Here is an 18492-nt window from a genome sequence, read left to right as displayed (position 1 = left end):
AGAACATATACAAAAATGAAAAACCTAAGAAAAAAAGAAAGAAAGAATAGAGTAAAAGAATAAAATAAAAGGAAACAAGGTTATTTTTTATATTACAAAAAATTAAAAAGTTGATTTAATTTCTTCAAAAATTGATGAGGAATTTTAGGTAAAGTAGGAATATGTTGGTCATTGAAAAAGTCAAGAGAGCTACACCCTTTGTCCCATTTTATCTGTCCATCTCAACCTTTTCATGAAAAGTAAGAAAAACCGTTATAGTTAAGAATTTCATGCATATTTTCCTTTGTTCCATTTTATCTGTCCAACCGTTAAAGTTAAGAATTTCATACACATTACTCTTCGTTTTCTTATTTTTACTAATTTCTTAGTCTCTTTCCTCTGATCATGTCTCTCCCTTCTCTCATTATTCAATTCTTGTTCTAGCCTTAGACTATTTTCATGTACATTGATTTTTTTTTATTTTTTTTTAAAAAAGAAAGGCATGGGTTTGTAATACTCCATTAAAACCAATGTTAGAAGAAAGAGCAATTTATTTTGCTAATTGATTTATTTAAATATTTCATTTAATATGACAATGGTGGCCTTAACGTATTTAAACAGAATTAAATTTGGAAAATTAATACTTAAAGTACATATAATTTCAAACAAAGAAAACTTTTAGAAATAGACACAGATAAAATGGAATTGAGGGAGTAATTTGATCACAGTGCAATTGTCCCAAGAGTGTACAGTAATTTTCCCCTGTATTATACTTGTTTTCATTCCGTTATGGGAAGTTCCATCCGTGAAAATAAGTGCAGATTGGGACCACAACCATTATGGCTCATATCTTTAATATTAGAAAGGAAGCATCAAATCATCGTTTTTAATGAATTTGGTTTGGTGCAACCTCTCAGCTCTTCAACCAACCTGTTCAACATCCCACGAGAATGATTCTTGAAAGTTTCAGAAGTAAATCCAAGAAGAGTTTTGATGAATTTGTGATACATAGTCGTACATGCGCACAAAAATGCAAAACCCTCAGTGCATGATTAATCTGAAGAAGAGCATATGATAATAGTCCATTTGATTAATTCATAAAAAAAAACTCATGGACTTCGTATTGTCATCAAATGTTCAGCTATAAATCCACAAGGGGCTTGCTTGTCTTTACATGCATAAGGCAAACACAAGATGGTAAGGTAATTCAGGAAAATGCTTGATAAACATCAGAACCACAAGCAGTGTCAGATGATACATTGTGAGTAATGAAGCTTACAATTATAAAATCCTTGTCAAACATCACTGGTTCAATGTATGGAGCAGCTACACAGCAGCAAACAAGCTTCAAGATTTTCAGATGGAAAAGTAACAGTGAGAAACAATACTTAGGTTCTATCATTCAGATCCATGGCTTTCAATCAAGAAGGAATCTGCAACAATGCTGACCAGAATAAATATTTTGGAGAGTCCAACCAACATTGCCATCTCCCTCTTTTGTTATATATAGGAAACTATACAAAAGGAAAAATGGATTTTGCCTCTAGTTTTCTCGTCTTTTAAGTAAGAATGTTTTCATTCCATCTTGTAGACCAAGGTTGGATAGATGGGATTCCACATGTTCTTTTGCACATACACTAAAGTTTCCTCCTTCAAGGGATTAAGCAATAGTGTCAGGCAGTAGGCTAAAGGCATGTTACTAAATCTAAGGGGCAGTACATAAGCATACGCACCTTGCTGAGACTACGGAGTTCCCTAGCATCCATGTCACGGTACCCTTCAGCTAGATCTTCAGCCACCGCTTCTCTCACCACAGCTGCAGCCACCTCCTTTCGTTATGTCACGTATGCTGCAAAAGCAATAGACCATTATACAAGAAACAGACAAGCAGAGCCTTAAAAACATGGCAGCATAAAAGTCTGTATAGCTTACCAGGATATCGAAGGATATATGATCCCATTCAGAACCTCTTCATCTTTCATGTATGCGGCAAGGCTGTGAGAGTTGTCAAGAATAAAAGAGAGAAAACAAATGCAATATATATATACATATATACTTTACATGTAAAGAGTTAACAGGACTATACCATTCAGCTGCTGCTTGAAGCATACCATCAGATATAACACGTGCTCCAGATAGAAGGGTACCAAGGCCAATTCTGCATTTCAAAGTTTGTCACTAATCAGATGAGAAGCAACAAACCTAATTAGACTTGCAACACTAGAAGGCAATACAACTAACCCCGGAAAGAGATACATGTTATTTCCCTGGTTGGAGTGGCCGATCTTGCCATTCCCTACAAGGGCAAAACACCATTAGTGCTTAATAATGTCATTTAGAAATATAATACCATCAGCTTTGCAGCTTATGCAGAAAACAGATCGCTTGCGTATCAGTCAACCTCATAACCATGGGTGTAGGTATTCATTTCCGGATGTAATTATTATCTTCATAAAGTTCTCAGGGAAGACTCTGATCTAGAGATGTGCTACAAGGATAATTTGCTAAATGGGATGGACAGTTTCCTAGATTGATGGTTGTGCTAATGTTCGATTCTATTATTTAGCTCCAAAAACCAAGCAGTGGATAGAAGGGTTAAAAAATTAATGTGCCTTGTTGGATATTGACCTGCTACTAAGAATGGTGATTTTCATGGGTTTCAGGGGTATCCAGTTTACTTGAACCCTAAGAAGTTCATTTAAAAAATCTTTTTACTGTTTAGGATGGGTTTAAGGCTTAAGATTATAACCCAAGCAGATTTGGAATGGGTCTGAGATTTGACTTTTAGAGCCTGTTTGGTATGTGAGAAAGTTAACACTTGCAGGGAAAGTAATGACCATGAAACACTTCCGTATGTTTGGCTCGTGGATATTACCCCTTTTTTTAAATAAAAGAAAACCTCTCCTTTTCTTTATTCTTTTCCAAAATCCTAACCCAGAATTTCTATCCTTGTTTTTCCTCAAAAAGAGATTTCAAATAGAAATTCTTTTGATCAATCAACTAACTCCCATTGGAGATTCTTTTTATAGAGATTGATATTAATTTGCTTAAATTATTAAGTATTATTTATTCGAGAGAAAGTTGTGCTAACATCATAAGCGTCTAATAGGCCGAAAACTGTCAAGATAGTACATCAGAACGGATAAAATTAAACAACAAAGAATAAAATGAGGCACAAGGCATGCAATTTAAAAACCTAAATCAAAGGCAAATTTAAAAATTAAAGTAACTTTGCAGGGAAAGTGTGTTTATACCAAACTATTGAATTAACTTTGCATGTATTTCAATGCCAACTTTCATTAGGCATAACAAACATTGAAATCTTATTATGTAGGGAAAGTGATTGCGGGAAAAAAAATTATAGAAAAAGTGATTACAGTGAAAAGCTTTGCGAAGAAATTTTTTCACATGAAAGATTTTTCACTGCAAAGCACCAAACACCACCTTAGATACTGAAAACCCAAACCAATATATATATTTCATGGGTACCAATAGTAAAATCCGTGAAACTCGAAACCGAATAACATATTTATGGTTATATATACATATATATATATATATATCAAATGCTTTAAAAAAAATTACCATGTTAGATTAAGCATTTGTCTTCCTCTACATTTTATATTATTATTTGATTCAAACCATGTCTAGAATATTTGGTACTCAACTCAAACTTAGAAAAAATAATATCTTCTCCTCTTCTCCCAACATGAGAGTTTGAAGCTTAAACATTCAGGGATTTTAAGTTATCTTTTTTTAATAATTTTATACAAAAAATACATAGATTTTGCAATTTCTATTTAGAAATTTGGCTTTGTGCTAATTAATAAAATGAGTAGTTTATTTGCTCTTCTTTTATAAGTTAAAATATGATATGGTTCCAACATTCAACTATATTTCTAACTTGTACCAAAAAAACCATTGAAGCATTTATAGGTTACTTAACTGTTTGATGAAAATTAAGCAATACTTTGAAATTTATTCTTTAATGAAATTCATAAATACACCCTTACAAAAATGCATATTTATATTAACTCATAATAATTTTATTTACTTTCTAATTTAATTGTAAAATGTAGCTTAATAAAACATGAATTATTATAACATGGTATTTAAAATTTTGTTTGATATATACTCAAAAACAAAAATTAATATTTCATGAGCGTATACACCCAAAATCCCAAATATATGTTTTTGTGATGTATACACAAATATCCACTTTTTGTTAACAATGTTATCTGATGATATTTAATGATTTGTAAATACCTTAAAGTGATATGTTGATAATTTTATTTTATAATGACTCATGAAGTTTGAGTTCTAACTTATTTTAGTTAATTTTTAAAAAAATTTTAAGATCATTTCATTAAAATTCACTAATGTTATGACTCATGATATTCCAAATAAAATTTTCTGCTTGGAATATTAATAGGTTTGGTAATTTAGACAAGGATTTTAAATGAGTTTGGGCAGGTTTAAATTCAAAAATTGTAATTAGATTTAGATTAGAGAATTGTATATTAGGTGGGTATATGCAATATTACCATCCTATCAGCGCTAGCATATATGTAGGTTGAAAAAAAAAAAGGTGGCCTAATAATTTCCAATTGGAAGGCAGAAGTCGTGTACTTAGTCAACGATATTGGTGATTCGTCAAATCAATCAAAGCAATGATAGATGGCGTACCAAGATTCACATCACAGAATGGGCTTCCACTTGCAAATATAGCATGGTCACCAACGATGGAAAATGCTTCTGGCGGGGTGCATTCCGCTGTCATTTGGAAAGGATAAAGAATCAGAAAAAGGATAAAAAAAACAAAAGCATGCAGCACATCAGAAAATAGACAGCATTCATGTACCATTCTTTGTGGGATTTGACATAGCAAATATCGCTGGTCTAGTAGAAGATGAATCCTTGAGGGCCTCCAAGACCTATCAAGTCATATGCACCAAACCATAATTAGCGAATTTTCAATGACTTATACTTTCTCATCTTCAACTGTTGCATTAACAATCAAATATGAGGACACATGATCAAGGAGAAAGAGAAGGATCCGAGTTCAACTTACCAGAGCAATAGAAAAGAATGGCAGAGCATTTTCTATTTACATTCTTCTGTTAGATGGATTAGACGACTCATAAAGAAGGTATAAACAACAAAAGGTAAGATCAAAAACTGGAACATGATTATATGAAATAATGTGAATTTTATGAGAAAAAAAAAATAATCTGGTTCACTCAACAAGCCCATGCATAACAAGATTGTAGATTTTTAAACTTCAAAAATGCTGTTTAGAATCAGCCATAAGAGTTGGCAATCAAACTGTAGATTTCATTCAATTCGTTTAAGGGCAGTAATATTAACCAAATTGCAATAATGCAACATCTCAGTTCTTTGAAAAACTTTGGATAAATATGGAACATGTGAGTATACCATAAGAGAAGGCATGTCATTACATTTTCACTCAAAACATTGAGATATTTAGATGCTACTGATAAGGAAAACAATTGCCACTACCAGATTAAAAAAACTTGAAAATATCATGATGTACCTCCTTAGAGAACAAACCGCCAACCGCGGATAACCCAAGAAGAACGTCAGGCTTTACTTTTTTGACCTGAAGTGCAAAAGGTAGTTCATTATTTACCACACTATCAAATTAAAGTGATCACAAAGCAGCTGAGATTAGCAATACAACATAAATTTCAAAGTATTATGTAAAAATATCTCCTTAGACTTTCTCCATTGTATGGGAAGCAGCCTGTCTTTACACAAGCAATGATTCCAAAGAGGGGCAATTACTCATAAAATTGAAAATAAGTCAAATTATTTTGTGAATTACCTCCACCATGGGATACAAACAAATCAATCAATTCAAAATAAGAGACCGAAGTTGTAGAGCTATCCAAATTACTAGCATTCCTCGCTTGCAACAAGAGAACATAACATAGAGAAAACTGTAATACAAAATCATTAATGAAGTATTACATTGCCATTATCCTTAACCAAATCTTAAAGGCATACATACCACTTCAACTAAGCTTGCACCTTCCCTCAAACCCTGATGGCCCACTTCTTTGATCTTTCTTGCAAATGGCAAAGCCTCTGGATCAATATTTGCACGCTCCTCAGTTATCAGACCCTGGGGTTCCACAAAGGAAAACAATCATCTGAGTCGTACCCTCCATTGTTAGTTGTACGAGGCAAAAGGAATTAAAGTCAATTATGAGTTCATTCAGAGAATGTTCACATACTTGGCAGATTAAGAAAACAACTTGCAGGCAAACTTACACAAGAATCCAAATCAGCAAGCGTACATGAAATTGACTAATATAAAACTGGGTAGGCATCTCATGTGCAATGAAAACATAGCTAGTTGCTAATATAAAGTCATACAATAGGATTCCAGATGACAAAGATTTCTTTCTGACATGCCAGTATGCTACAGATCAATTACAAGCAAACAGTGTAACCAAGTGGAGAGGACCAATGAGCAAGAAAATATACAAAGCAGTTCCTTCAATCAGGCGATATCTTCAAGTACCATCCTTGGAACGATGAAAACGCGGGAGAGAGTTAAAAATCAAAAATTATTTTTTTTCTAGAAAATCAAAACAAATTAAAGGGTGTGAAAACAACAAAACTTAAACTTGCAGTATCTATAGTAAAATGATTTGTATTTCGCATTTCTTTGAAGATCATATTGAACCATCACGCAACAGGAAAGCACCTTAATTTCAACACAATGTCCGTCTGTCAGTTTAGGGTAACCGCAAAGGACATCAATAAGCAAATAAACTGAATATGCTGAAGGTGATGCTTCTTGCAAAGGGAAACTACAGGAAGATTTCCACTTCACATCAAAACAGAGGCCATAGAATACATAAAGAACAGAAAAATGAAGGAGGTATTGGGTTTTAACTTTATCTTGTAGTGTTGAAGAGTGTGAGAATGTTTCTTGTGCTATTTAACAACTATTACTGTTACAGCCTGAAAACAAGACCTGCATTTGAGATCATACAAAATTAAACTAGTTACAGTGTTAACTCCTTGTTCTCTAACATCAAGAATAATGTTGTTTTTCATAAAATGTCCAATGTAAATTTCTGCATCAGGACTCATTTAAGCAAACTGATTTATACTCACCATGGCATCAACCACCCAAAATTGGCTCTTTGCACTTTCAAAAGCAGACTCATTGTTTCCAAGCATTCTGGCCATGGTTTTCCTAGCAGCATTGACAACTCCTATCCCTGCACTGCATTGATAAGATGTGAATCATCAGGAATAGTCCTCTTTACAGCATAACTTGAAAATACGTTTTGCACCAAATGACTTAACCATGGAATGCCCATGGCAAAAATATGCTATTCACAAGTTCAGAAAGCGAGATGGAGTAAAATGCGCCATCCAAAATTAAACATATCTAAGAAAACTCGAGGCATGTAAAACATTTCAAAAAGAATAATAGTTGGTTCTCAGAAGAAAATGATCGTAGGGTTATTACATCTGAATAACCAGCATAGCAAACTAAATTGACCTCAAACCACAAATCTGTGATGAGAAACCTTGTGCCAATGTGTCAATATCCTACCCTGATATGGTACCCAGGTCAACCAAGATCGCCGCACTAAGTGCACAATGAAGTGATAACCTGAGCAAGTCTAATACGCTAGAAGTAGAGCCATCAACAATGTAACAGCTTGGTAGTAGCAAGGATACAATGGGCATATACAAGTGCTGGTGTGCATGAATGTGTGTATGAGTGTATGTGTGCATCTGTGTGAACGGTGAGGGTGATGGTAAATGACAAGAAAATAACCCAAAAAAATTGCAGAGGTAGCAGGAAAGGACATATAAATAATTTCTACTCACAGAATTCACACATTGCATAAAAAAATATTAAAAAATGTAATAACAGCAGATCACAAAGGAATAAGAAAAAATGTTGGTAAAAAGAGATCAAAGTCCTATGCGATAAGGCAATAGACATTACCACATGTTCATGTAGCCTCATATTAACGAGATCCTTCCATGATACATGAAAATGCGACAAAATACAACAAATGTTCGACTTCTCACATTTGTTTTTAAATTTTCCTAGCCCTTGAATTCAATGTAACAAGCTACACCACAAAAGTAAACCAATCTGCATGGAATATAATCAAGATGTGCAAATGGCATTGGAGGTTTAGACATCAAAATCTAGGGTTGTTTGCCAAGAAATGCACTTATAGATCAGCATGGTAATAACAATCATATAGTTCACAAAAAAAGGAACAAGCCATAGAATTGGATTTTCAAACACGAAATAAAACTACAATATACCTCCCAGCACCAGCAACAACAATTTTTTGTTTTGGGAAGTCTATCATAGGTCTTCCTTGAGCCCTTACAGCTCCTAGAAGACCAGCTATTGCAACACCAGCAGTTCCCTGAGTGCAAGAATTAGGTATTGTCATTTGAAAATGATAGCAAACATATTTTAGACAAAGAAAGTACTTGAAGTATGAAAATAGAATGTGGCACTATGAAAGGGAACTATTAGATTTTTCTCATATAAAGAATTTTGGGAATTATACATGCACAGAAAAATAATTAATGCAAGTAAAAAGTTTCCAATTCTACAGTGTTGAACTTACTTAACACAATGCATTTTGGTTAGGTAATATACCTGGACATCATCATTAAACATCCTATATGTATCTCTGCACCGTTGCAATAACTTGAATGCCCATTTGCTTTGAAAATCCTCAAACTGACAGAAGAATGGTGATTTAATATAGGTTCAATATAATCATCGAGATAATGAATTTGATAATAGCAAAAATTTACAAACCATTTCATATAACCTGAACAATGACGTTAGGCCAACGCGTAAATACAGCTTCCATAAATTCATCAATCACAGAGAGGTAGTCTTCCCCATCAAGACGATGCTGTTGAAGTCCTAGATCTTGTTTGGAAAAACATTTATAAACAACTATGTAACAAAAATAACAAGAAAGAAAAGGCTACAAATTTTGCAGTAAGGAAACTTGTGAATAGGTTCAAAGGTACAAGAGGCAGTCACAAAATAAACAAGATGAACAGAACAGCATAAAAGCATATGAGTTTGAACAAGCAAGGCAAACAAAAGTATTGATTGTGAAAAGCAAAAAAAGGAACAGTGAATGCATCACTAAGAATCCAAAACTCAGGGATTATGATCTTTATCCTCACTATCTCTATCCTAATGTTTTGCAGGTCAGCAAACATTGAGGAAGTTCCAATAGAAACTTTAAAATGGGTGACTTCCTTTACACCACAAGAAGCAACTCAAATAATGTGAAACAATGTATAAGCATGAAAAGAAAACTATGTACATGCAAAAGTTTCCACTCAAGAAGTGATAATCTTACAAAGTGGATCTTTAAGAAGCTTCTCATTGTTAGTACCAACATCAATCATAACGGGTAGGACCTGCGCTACAAAAATACAAAATTATTGGCAGAAAGATGCACAATAAGACATCTTTTCACCAGTTCAACATCATAATAATGCTAATAAAAAATCCAAACAAACCAGTGGCTTGATTAGGCCCAATAACAGTATTCTCATGTGTGTGAAGACTTTCCAAAATAAAAACAAGTCGAAAGCTCCCATTGCTTTTTCTGCTTATCACATCCATTCAATTGTTGTTATTCTTTAGAGGCATTTGAATTCACACAAACATTAAAATGTGCAACCACTCCGAGAAGAGTGGCGCTCAAATAAACTTGAAGAGTAGTCATGATAAATTTTAATGTTATGAAGATCAGCATAACCAAATATCTTTCAATGATATGCAAGAAAAAGGTCCTGAATTATGAGCATTAACATGGAAAATTGCAGGTGAAGTATACAAGCAAGGAAAATTTTCATTATTCTCTTGAAAATTGCTTAGTTCTGGACAGTTTCACTCCAAGGAAACTTCACAAATCTGACTATAGGCCACTATCTTTGAACAACTAAGACACACTGGCATAGACTTATAATCTCAAACCTCCAAAAATACAACATGAATGTGAATTATACATTGACATCCAATCAGACCTTCATAATATATGACCAGGCACAAGTAGCATTCACACTCTTTTGTCAACTCCAAAACTTATATATATATTGTATCTATCATTTAAAGGCAAGCAAATGAACCCCTCTGATTAAGAGCCAGTAAGGATGAACAAGGTAAAAAAAACATAAATCAAGCCAGAATACAATTGTAAAGCAGATGGTACTTACCCTCTGAGGGTTTATTCCAGCAGCAGCAACATATAAATCCAACTTTCCAATTGAAATGCCAATACCTTGAACCCCAAGATCACCAAGCCCTAGAATTCTACTTCCATCTGTTACAACAATCATATCAACCTACAAAAACTACCATGAGGTCAACAATCATCAAGCAAAAGCAGCAGCCTGGACTAGTTTGTGATATTGATTTCATACAACCCACAACACCAGATGAAAATTTAGACTACATGAAGTCATCTTCAATTCTCAATTTAAGAGCATATCACATAAGAGTAGGTGTCAAGCATGAAGAATCAAACATAATTAGCTACTCTGGGCAAGACAAACCAAAAGGCTGCCTATACTTGTAACTTGGCTAGCCATGGAGAAGAAACAGCACAACTTTCATGGTGAGAAGCCAGTTCAAGAAACACAATCTCAGATGTTCTACCAACAACACCAAATACCTGATCAGCTGGCCAATTATAAACCATGGACATCATTTCCCCACGATCTGCTGCACTGAAATACATCCCCCTTGGTCTCCTGTACAACCCACTATAGTTCTGGCAAGCAAGTCCAACAGTTGGTGTATATACTATAGGTGCATATTCCTCTATATTATCAATCAAGACCTGACCAACATCCAAGAAGTCAATAACAGCCCTAATTACTCTATTCCCAAACAAATACTATCCATGAGAGTGAGATATATACTTTGTAGTACATCGTCTCATTCCTGTCATGCAGCCTGTTAAGTATGCGCCACTTCGCCAATGCATTGGTGTCAGATGGCCCATCTCTAGCGCTCACTTGAAACCTTTTCAGATCAGCCACTGTTGACAAAGAAATTCAAGAACATCAATACACGAACCTTTGCTACAACTCGTCCATTCAGTACATCAGAAATCAGAGAGGACTTACTGAAACGATCGATCTGCTGCTGCGTGGTAAAAACATTGGGAGGGAGAAGGCCGCGTAGATCCAGCCGATCTCGCTCGGTCATCGAGAACGCTGTACCCTATCACAATTCAAGAAACCAAGAAACGATGACCTAAAAACCCTCATCCATTCCACAAGAAGTAGAAAAATGTAATCAAGATCAAGAACCTTGTTGAACCAAGGGTCATGGAGGATGTCGACGCTGCGCTTGTGCACAATGGTGGGGCGAGAGCCTTCGCAGGTGGTGTAGGGTCTGGATCTCGCCAACGCAGCAGCTCTGAGACCGCGGAGGAGGAGGAGTGAGGAGGAGAGGGAGCGCCTGAGCTCCAAGAACGCCATTGATGAGAGAGAGAGAGAGAGAGAGAGAGATCGGAGGAGCAGAAGCAGGAAGCGAGGCTGAGCTCGAAGAAGATGCGAAGAAGTTCTGTTACTATTCTTTCCTGTTTCCTTTTCCCTGTAATTCTGAAGCGGGTCCCAACGGATATGTGTTTTTCTTTTTCGTATATAACCTTTGATAAATCTATATTTTCCTTATATACTCTTTTAGTAGAACTAATTTTGAAAACGCAAATATTGGTTTTAACATAGGGTGTATATGAAAAAAAAAAAGCCTTGCTTTTCTTTAATTTGAATTAAAAATTTAACTCCTTGTATATATATATTTGAAATCATATGTTTTCATTATTAAAAAATTTTCAAAAATAAAATGTGGGTGAATTTCAGGTGGTATTTGAACTCTCCACCTTTGACTATGAGTTGGGAAAAAAATAAAAATAACCATTACTAGATAATGGTGTGATTTAAACAAAATGTTTTTTTTTATAAATTGTGGGCAAATCACAGATGGTATTTGAGTGCTAGAGCTTTGATTATAAGTTGGAAGAAAAAAAAAAAAACTATTTACTCAATAATGGTGTGATTTAATTAAAAAAATTGAATAAAATACTGATACAAATTAAATATTGGTAATCCAATTATATCCCTTTAAAATTGTGAATGGGTAGATCAATGATCAAATCTTTTGACCTCATATTATATAATATTGTATAATTTCATGATACTATTCAAAAATTATATAATATTATTTATTCACTATTTATTAGAGTCTCCACTTTTTGTGGATCAGAGATTCACAAAACACCAAAATCAATAGAACAATCAATTTAATTGAATTATCTCCACTCTAACTCCAGTTAGCAAGGAGTCAACAACAAAAGCTTATTATAACTCCTAAATGTTTAAATCAACCAAACAATTTATCAAACATCCATCAATCAACATGAAATTTATTAACAAACATTACGAAGCTCACAGAGGTATAGATATAAGAAAATTGAATAAAAAAATATTCTAGATAATGAGAAAGACTTTCCTACTGCCAAGGTGGCAAGAGAAGATTCACCGGAAAGCTCAACCAAGCCTAAGATTCTACTTTGTTCTTCATTGTCTTTCTCTATTCTCCTTGCTTTTTATAATCTCTTGAACATTATTCTAATTAACTCATTCTTCTCCACCAATCTAAACATTTCCTTTGTCCACGTCATTAGAAGTATGATAACCCACGAGTCTTGAACTCTTCCACCAAATCCTGTTACTTTTTCTCTCAGCTCGTGGAGATTCAGCCACGTCACCTACCTCTTCACGCGTCCACCAATCAATTTAAACTTTGATGACTCAGCCGACAACCCGTTGCCCACATGACCAACTGATATCTTGAAATTTCTCTTGGTGCCAACTGACTCCCCGCCACTTCCTTCATTGCATTCCCATGGGCGGAGTTCTATTCTTCACCCCTCCATGATTATATGACAAGAGAATTTATCATTATAAAGTTATAATCTATGATATATCATCTTGGGCGTATATAACAAATTGTCATTGTTCTACATATTAGCTTGTTTCACGTGATAAATTTTTATGGGATCATTAAATACTGTAGTTGGTATAATTCCATACATGTTTGAAACACAAAATAGATGCAAAGTGCTATTTCAACTTCAACTTTTCAAAAGCAAAGAACCATGATTATAGCAACTAATGGATGTAATACCAGCATCTCAAACAACCAAATTGAAGAAAATACTAAACTTAAAAAAAAAGGAGACTGGGGCAGTGCCTCCACGAAATAAATGCAGTTAAGTACTACTATTTTGAACTTTGATTTTTCAGTGCAATGGCATGAAAGAGTCCAAGATTGGCCACATGGCTTGTCATGATCCGGTTGAGCGTGACCTTAATTAAGTTGCTTGCCGGCTGCTCTCCAATTAATGTGGTTCTAGATTGATTGTTGCAATTCCAGAATCAAAGACATAAAACATCTTTGAAATTTCTCTTCTTCGAATTAGAAAATCATGCCATGAAAGTTCTCATAAATGTGATGGCTCTCACAGCCTTGTTTTCATTTTCATCCAAGAAGTTAACAAGAAGTTCAACACGGCTTGCCATTTAAGTCCACTCATCCACTCACATTTGAACTAGAAATTTCAAATGATTTTATTATAAATTTTTAATGTAAGAAAATATATATATACAATGTTTTAATTTATTGACACTAAATCTTCTTTAAAAAAAAGATATTCATGTCCTGCATATAAAAAATGTTTGAATCTCTAGTTCATATGAGATGAAGGCAAAAGTATATTGAGATAATAACTTAATGTATGTACATGCTTGTCCAAATTTTATTAAAAAAATATATTATATTGGTAACAAAAATGCTAATTCAAATATTGCCATTAAGTCAAAGCCACTAATTTAAGTGATTAAATGCACTAACATAGATCTTTTATGTGTGTGTGGAGTGGTGAGAGTTCAAATGTTTATGTACGCAAGCTCTTTGACATGGTGGGTTCAAAAGTATTAATTTATGTGTAATAAAAATATTAATATGTGCTTGTGGTTTTTAAAATAAATAAATAAGTAAATAAAATCTGTTAATACTACTAATTGATAGCAATTGCAAATTGGCTGTGGAATTCAATACAAAAATTAAATGCAACCATCCATTCCATGTGTCCGCTGCAACTGCTTCCAAACATAACAAATATTGGTGTAAAGTCAAGTCAAATACAGTGTGAATGGATACTAAAAGTCTAAAACTGGGTTTAAATACATTCAAAACAAAGATGATAAGAATTACTTGAGAAATTAATCATTTTTGAAAAATTAAAAAACAATGATCCATATGAATATATTTCTTTAAACCTTACCATGATGATGTGCAAAAACTTGAAAAATTAACGGAGCCAAGAAAAGAACTCCAAGTGTTGTGATAACATTTTTTAGATGTTATATAAATTATTAATTTTCATACAATTATTTTTTTTAATACAGTTTTAATCTCATCATACTATTCATTTTTATATCAATATAAAAATAAATAGTATGATTAGATTAAAATCTTCTCATTAATTTATATTTTTTAGTATTATAATTAAAAATAAAAGACTTCTCCTGTTTTATACCAAATTGTGTTTTGGTCTATTTTGTATTTTGTTTTATTCTCTGCTTAGATAATGTATATGATTTATTTATTTTATTAAACAAATATAAATAAATAAAAGACTCATATACCACATCAAATTTATGAAAAACATGGTTTGATTAAATTAAGTTTGCCATTTGTCTTTTGTAATTGAAAGTATTTGAGAAAAAACTAAAACGATGTGATGGTGTGTCGGAGATTAAGTAAAAGAGAAATAAATCCTTTGTAGACTGCTCAACAAACCCATTATCCTTTTGCTTAGTTTCATGAATGGGTCTACTTAATTGCGGCCAAAACTTTGCTTCTTTCTAACCTAGTCTGGTTGATTATTTTTCAACAAGTTCTAGATGTATCATTGTTTCACCTTGATGGATAATGACATATAAATAAATACTCTTCTGATAAACCTTCTAGATCAAATGAACAATTATTATAATTAGAGAAAGTACCTTTTTAATAAAAGCTTGGTCTTGGTTAAGGATTGTGAAATTTGAAGCATTTTTACAATTTTTTTTTTATTTTATTTAATGAAAATAAGTAAATTACAACTTTATTAAAAAAATTATCATAAAATTTTATAAACCAAATAAAGTGAGATAAAAAAATCATAAATCTATCTTAACAAAGAGATTAGGGATGCTATGAAATCCATGAGTGATGATTATAAGAGTTATGAGAGCTAAGTAACATAAATTGTAGGTAAAAATAAAATTTAAACCGATAGCAGATAGTAGATAAAGCTCTCTAAATGAATAATGGTTGAGTTATTTAGTTGAGTTTATTTATGGAAAAATCCACGGAAATCAATACTCGATTTGATTTTGATAGTTATCGCTGAATCCTCCAACTTAATTCCTTCAGTATCTTCCAATTAGTGATTAACTTCAAATTTTTTTTTTTATATATTGAATTTTTCTGATACAAGTTTATGTTACAGTTATAATTAAAAATAAAATAAAATAAAATAAAATAAGAGAAGTGGTGAAAACGAGAGAAGAAGAATGGAAGAAAGATGTAAATGAAACTCGGCGGTTGGAAGCACGTATTTGGTTTAATATGGAACGTATTAACTTTCATGGTAGTTGCAGGCTTGCAGCATCTCCATCAGTTCTCTGATGCAACACGCTTAATTCACTACTCATTTTTCTGATCATGGTCTTTGTATATATACCAACAAACCACTAGTTTTCTTTTTATTTGTTTCCTTCTTTTTTAAAAATAATTGGTTAGATGGGAAAAACTAAAGGATTTCTCTCTCTCTCTCAAAATTTCATTTACGAAAAGCATCATTTTAACTTTTATTACACCCTAACAGTTGTATTTTTATTTTATTTTATTTAACAAAGACGAGTTTTTGTTTATTTTATAAGCATTAAATTTTTAATATATTATCACAGACAGACAACAAGCACCTCTCTTGAGAGTTTTTTTTTTTTTTAAATAGATTTTAGTGGTTTAATAATTTTTTAACGATTTATTATTTGGGGAATGGACTAACATGTGGGACAATAAAAATCTATCATGTAGGTCAAATCTAATATATTAACCTCATGATTTTATGATATAAATTCTTCAGTCATGCGGTCTAAAAACGATGAAGCATACAATTTCCTCCTCACAAAAAATTTTTATTGAGAATTAATATACAATATTAAGTATAAATAAACATAACATAAATAGTACTTTCACATTACAGTAGCATGATTAGAGATTTTAAACATGCTCTTGGTCTGATAAAAAGATCCAAATAAACTTGCCAAGAAAAAATTGGCTGGACGAAAGAGAAAAAACTACAAAAATAATAAATTCCTCAAAATATTTTTTTTTTTTAGGATATGTTTCGGAAATAAAGTCTTTAAGATATATAAAAATAATACAGTGATTTTCATACTTTTTTTTTTAACACTAAGTTCTAGATCTCAAAAAGCTTGCTAATAAATAAACAAGAAGAAAAAAAATAAAATAATCTCTCAACATAAAAATTTATAAGATATATCTACAAAATAAATAACATGTTAAACAAAAACACAGGATTTGCGTTTTTTTTTAAAAAAAATTATTAAGGGCATGCAAACGCTTTTACGAAAAACATATACTTTTCCTTGTTATAACTTGCTAAATAAGCAAAAATTACTTTAAATTTGTGCAAGATGGGATGCATGGTGATCTTTATAAATTATGTTATGTCAGCAATTAACAGAAAAATTGATATATTAAAAATAAACTTACTTATTAGTCCATGAAAGTTTCGGAACGTTTTTACTAGTCCTTATTATATTTAAAATAAATATATAAATAAATAAATAACTTATTAATTAATAATAAAAATACGGGAATTATACAGAAGAAAACAAATAAAAAATAGAAAATAAATGATACGAAAAGAGTAAATTTTTAATATAAAAAAAGCTTTTAATTTACTCTAGAGCTATTATAATTTCACTTCAAATATATCTGTTTTTTCCTAGTGAGAAGCATGCTGCTTAACTAAAGGATATTGGTTAAAATAAGAAATTCTAATATTAACTTGGATAAATATAATCAAACAACCCAAATTCAAAAAATAAAAAAAAGAATAAAAGAAAATTATGTCCTTACGTGAACACTTGATCAAGAGAGATAATAGAAGATAAGTTTAGAATTTTATCTATTTTTTTAAATTAATTTTATCACAATCCAAAAAACACGCGAAGGAATCTATGGTAAAAACTGAAAGGTAAAAAGTTTAAAAGAATATATTTAAAAAAAAAAAGAGGAAAAAAGGTTAGAATTTGTCCCGTGATAGCTCCGCCGTTGGATTGACGTACGTCTGGTGCCTTTCGATCGGAGTAAATACAATCCTGACCTTTTGACCACCAATGCCACGCGGGCTTTTTCTCTCCGTTACAATGCACCCCCGGAACAACTTAACTTTCTTAACTTCATGACACACTTTACGCGTAGATCCTCATAAAGAAATGGAATTAAAATGCCTTCTATTACATGCCGACCACTTCCCTTTCTTCTTCTTCTTCTTATTATTTCTATTTGGTATTAAAAAAAAAAAAAACAATATATCACACGCTGTTGATATATTTATTTAAATATAGAAGAGGACAAACTATTTGGTAAAATGGAAAAATGGTTTGAGGGTTTTGAACATTATATCTAATGAAAAAAACAAATAGAAGAATTCACCAATAAACAAGCAAAACGAATTTTTAATGTATATGTGAGTTTATAAATAATAACTATTCTTTGATATATATATATATATATATAAATAGTAGGAGTATTATTATTATTATAACATTATTTAAAATATAAATAAATTTATAAAACTTCAATATAAATTATTGTATTCGTTATTTATTTACTAAACAAACCACCTCTACACTTAACCATGTATTATGAGGGGTTGAACTTTTCAGGCTTATATTGGGATTGTTTAAACCTCAAATTATGTTATTATTAAATGAACATTGTAATTGTTTGATTATTCTACTATATTATTTTTTCTATTGATTAATTATTCTATCCCCAATCTACATTAATATATTCATATGTAATTTTTAAATTAAATTATAATTTAGTGATTAGTAATATACACAATAAACAAATTTTTTACAATAGTTTAAAAGATAAAATCAGACAAGGACAATAATAATCTACAACTCAAATAGTTAGATTAATTGATTTTTCTAAAATTTAAGTCAAAATTTTAGATTCTAAAAATATATAAATTCTCTATCACACATCCATTCTAAATTATATAATAATAATAATAATAATAATAATTACTTATAAGCTCACAGTTGGAAGTATTCAAACATTTTTCTTCGGTACCGTTT

The 18492-nt window shown here is 31.9% G+C and overlaps 1 protein-coding gene across 1 annotated transcript; it reads right to left on the bottom strand.

The window, feature by feature from the left end:
* Window positions 1–1077: 1077 nt before the first annotated feature.
* On the bottom strand, window positions 1078–11634 carry LOC120258440 (NAD-dependent malic enzyme 62 kDa isoform, mitochondrial). Its single transcript, XM_039265853.1, is given in 20 exon segments — window positions 1078–1629; window positions 1713–1811; window positions 1813–1828; window positions 1912–1974; window positions 2066–2137; window positions 2221–2275; window positions 4666–4752; window positions 4841–4913; window positions 5534–5599; window positions 6011–6124; window positions 7129–7240; window positions 8311–8417; window positions 8657–8740; window positions 8835–8938; window positions 9384–9444; window positions 10246–10374; window positions 10704–10871; window positions 10954–11072; window positions 11161–11257; window positions 11347–11634. Coding segments are annotated over 20 exon segments (1872 nt in total). The 5' UTR covers window positions 11518–11634; the 3' UTR covers window positions 1078–1554.
* Between the last annotated feature and the right edge of the window lie 6858 nt (window positions 11635–18492).

The sequence above is a fragment of the Dioscorea cayenensis genome, chromosome 4, assembly GCF_009730915.1.
Source record: "Dioscorea cayenensis subsp. rotundata cultivar TDr96_F1 chromosome 4, TDr96_F1_v2_PseudoChromosome.rev07_lg8_w22 25.fasta, whole genome shotgun sequence".
Taxonomy (NCBI): Eukaryota; Viridiplantae; Streptophyta; class Magnoliopsida; order Dioscoreales; family Dioscoreaceae; genus Dioscorea; species Dioscorea cayenensis.
The sequence above is the reverse complement of the archived record's forward strand: the minus strand, read 5'-3'. Positions and strand labels throughout refer to the sequence as shown.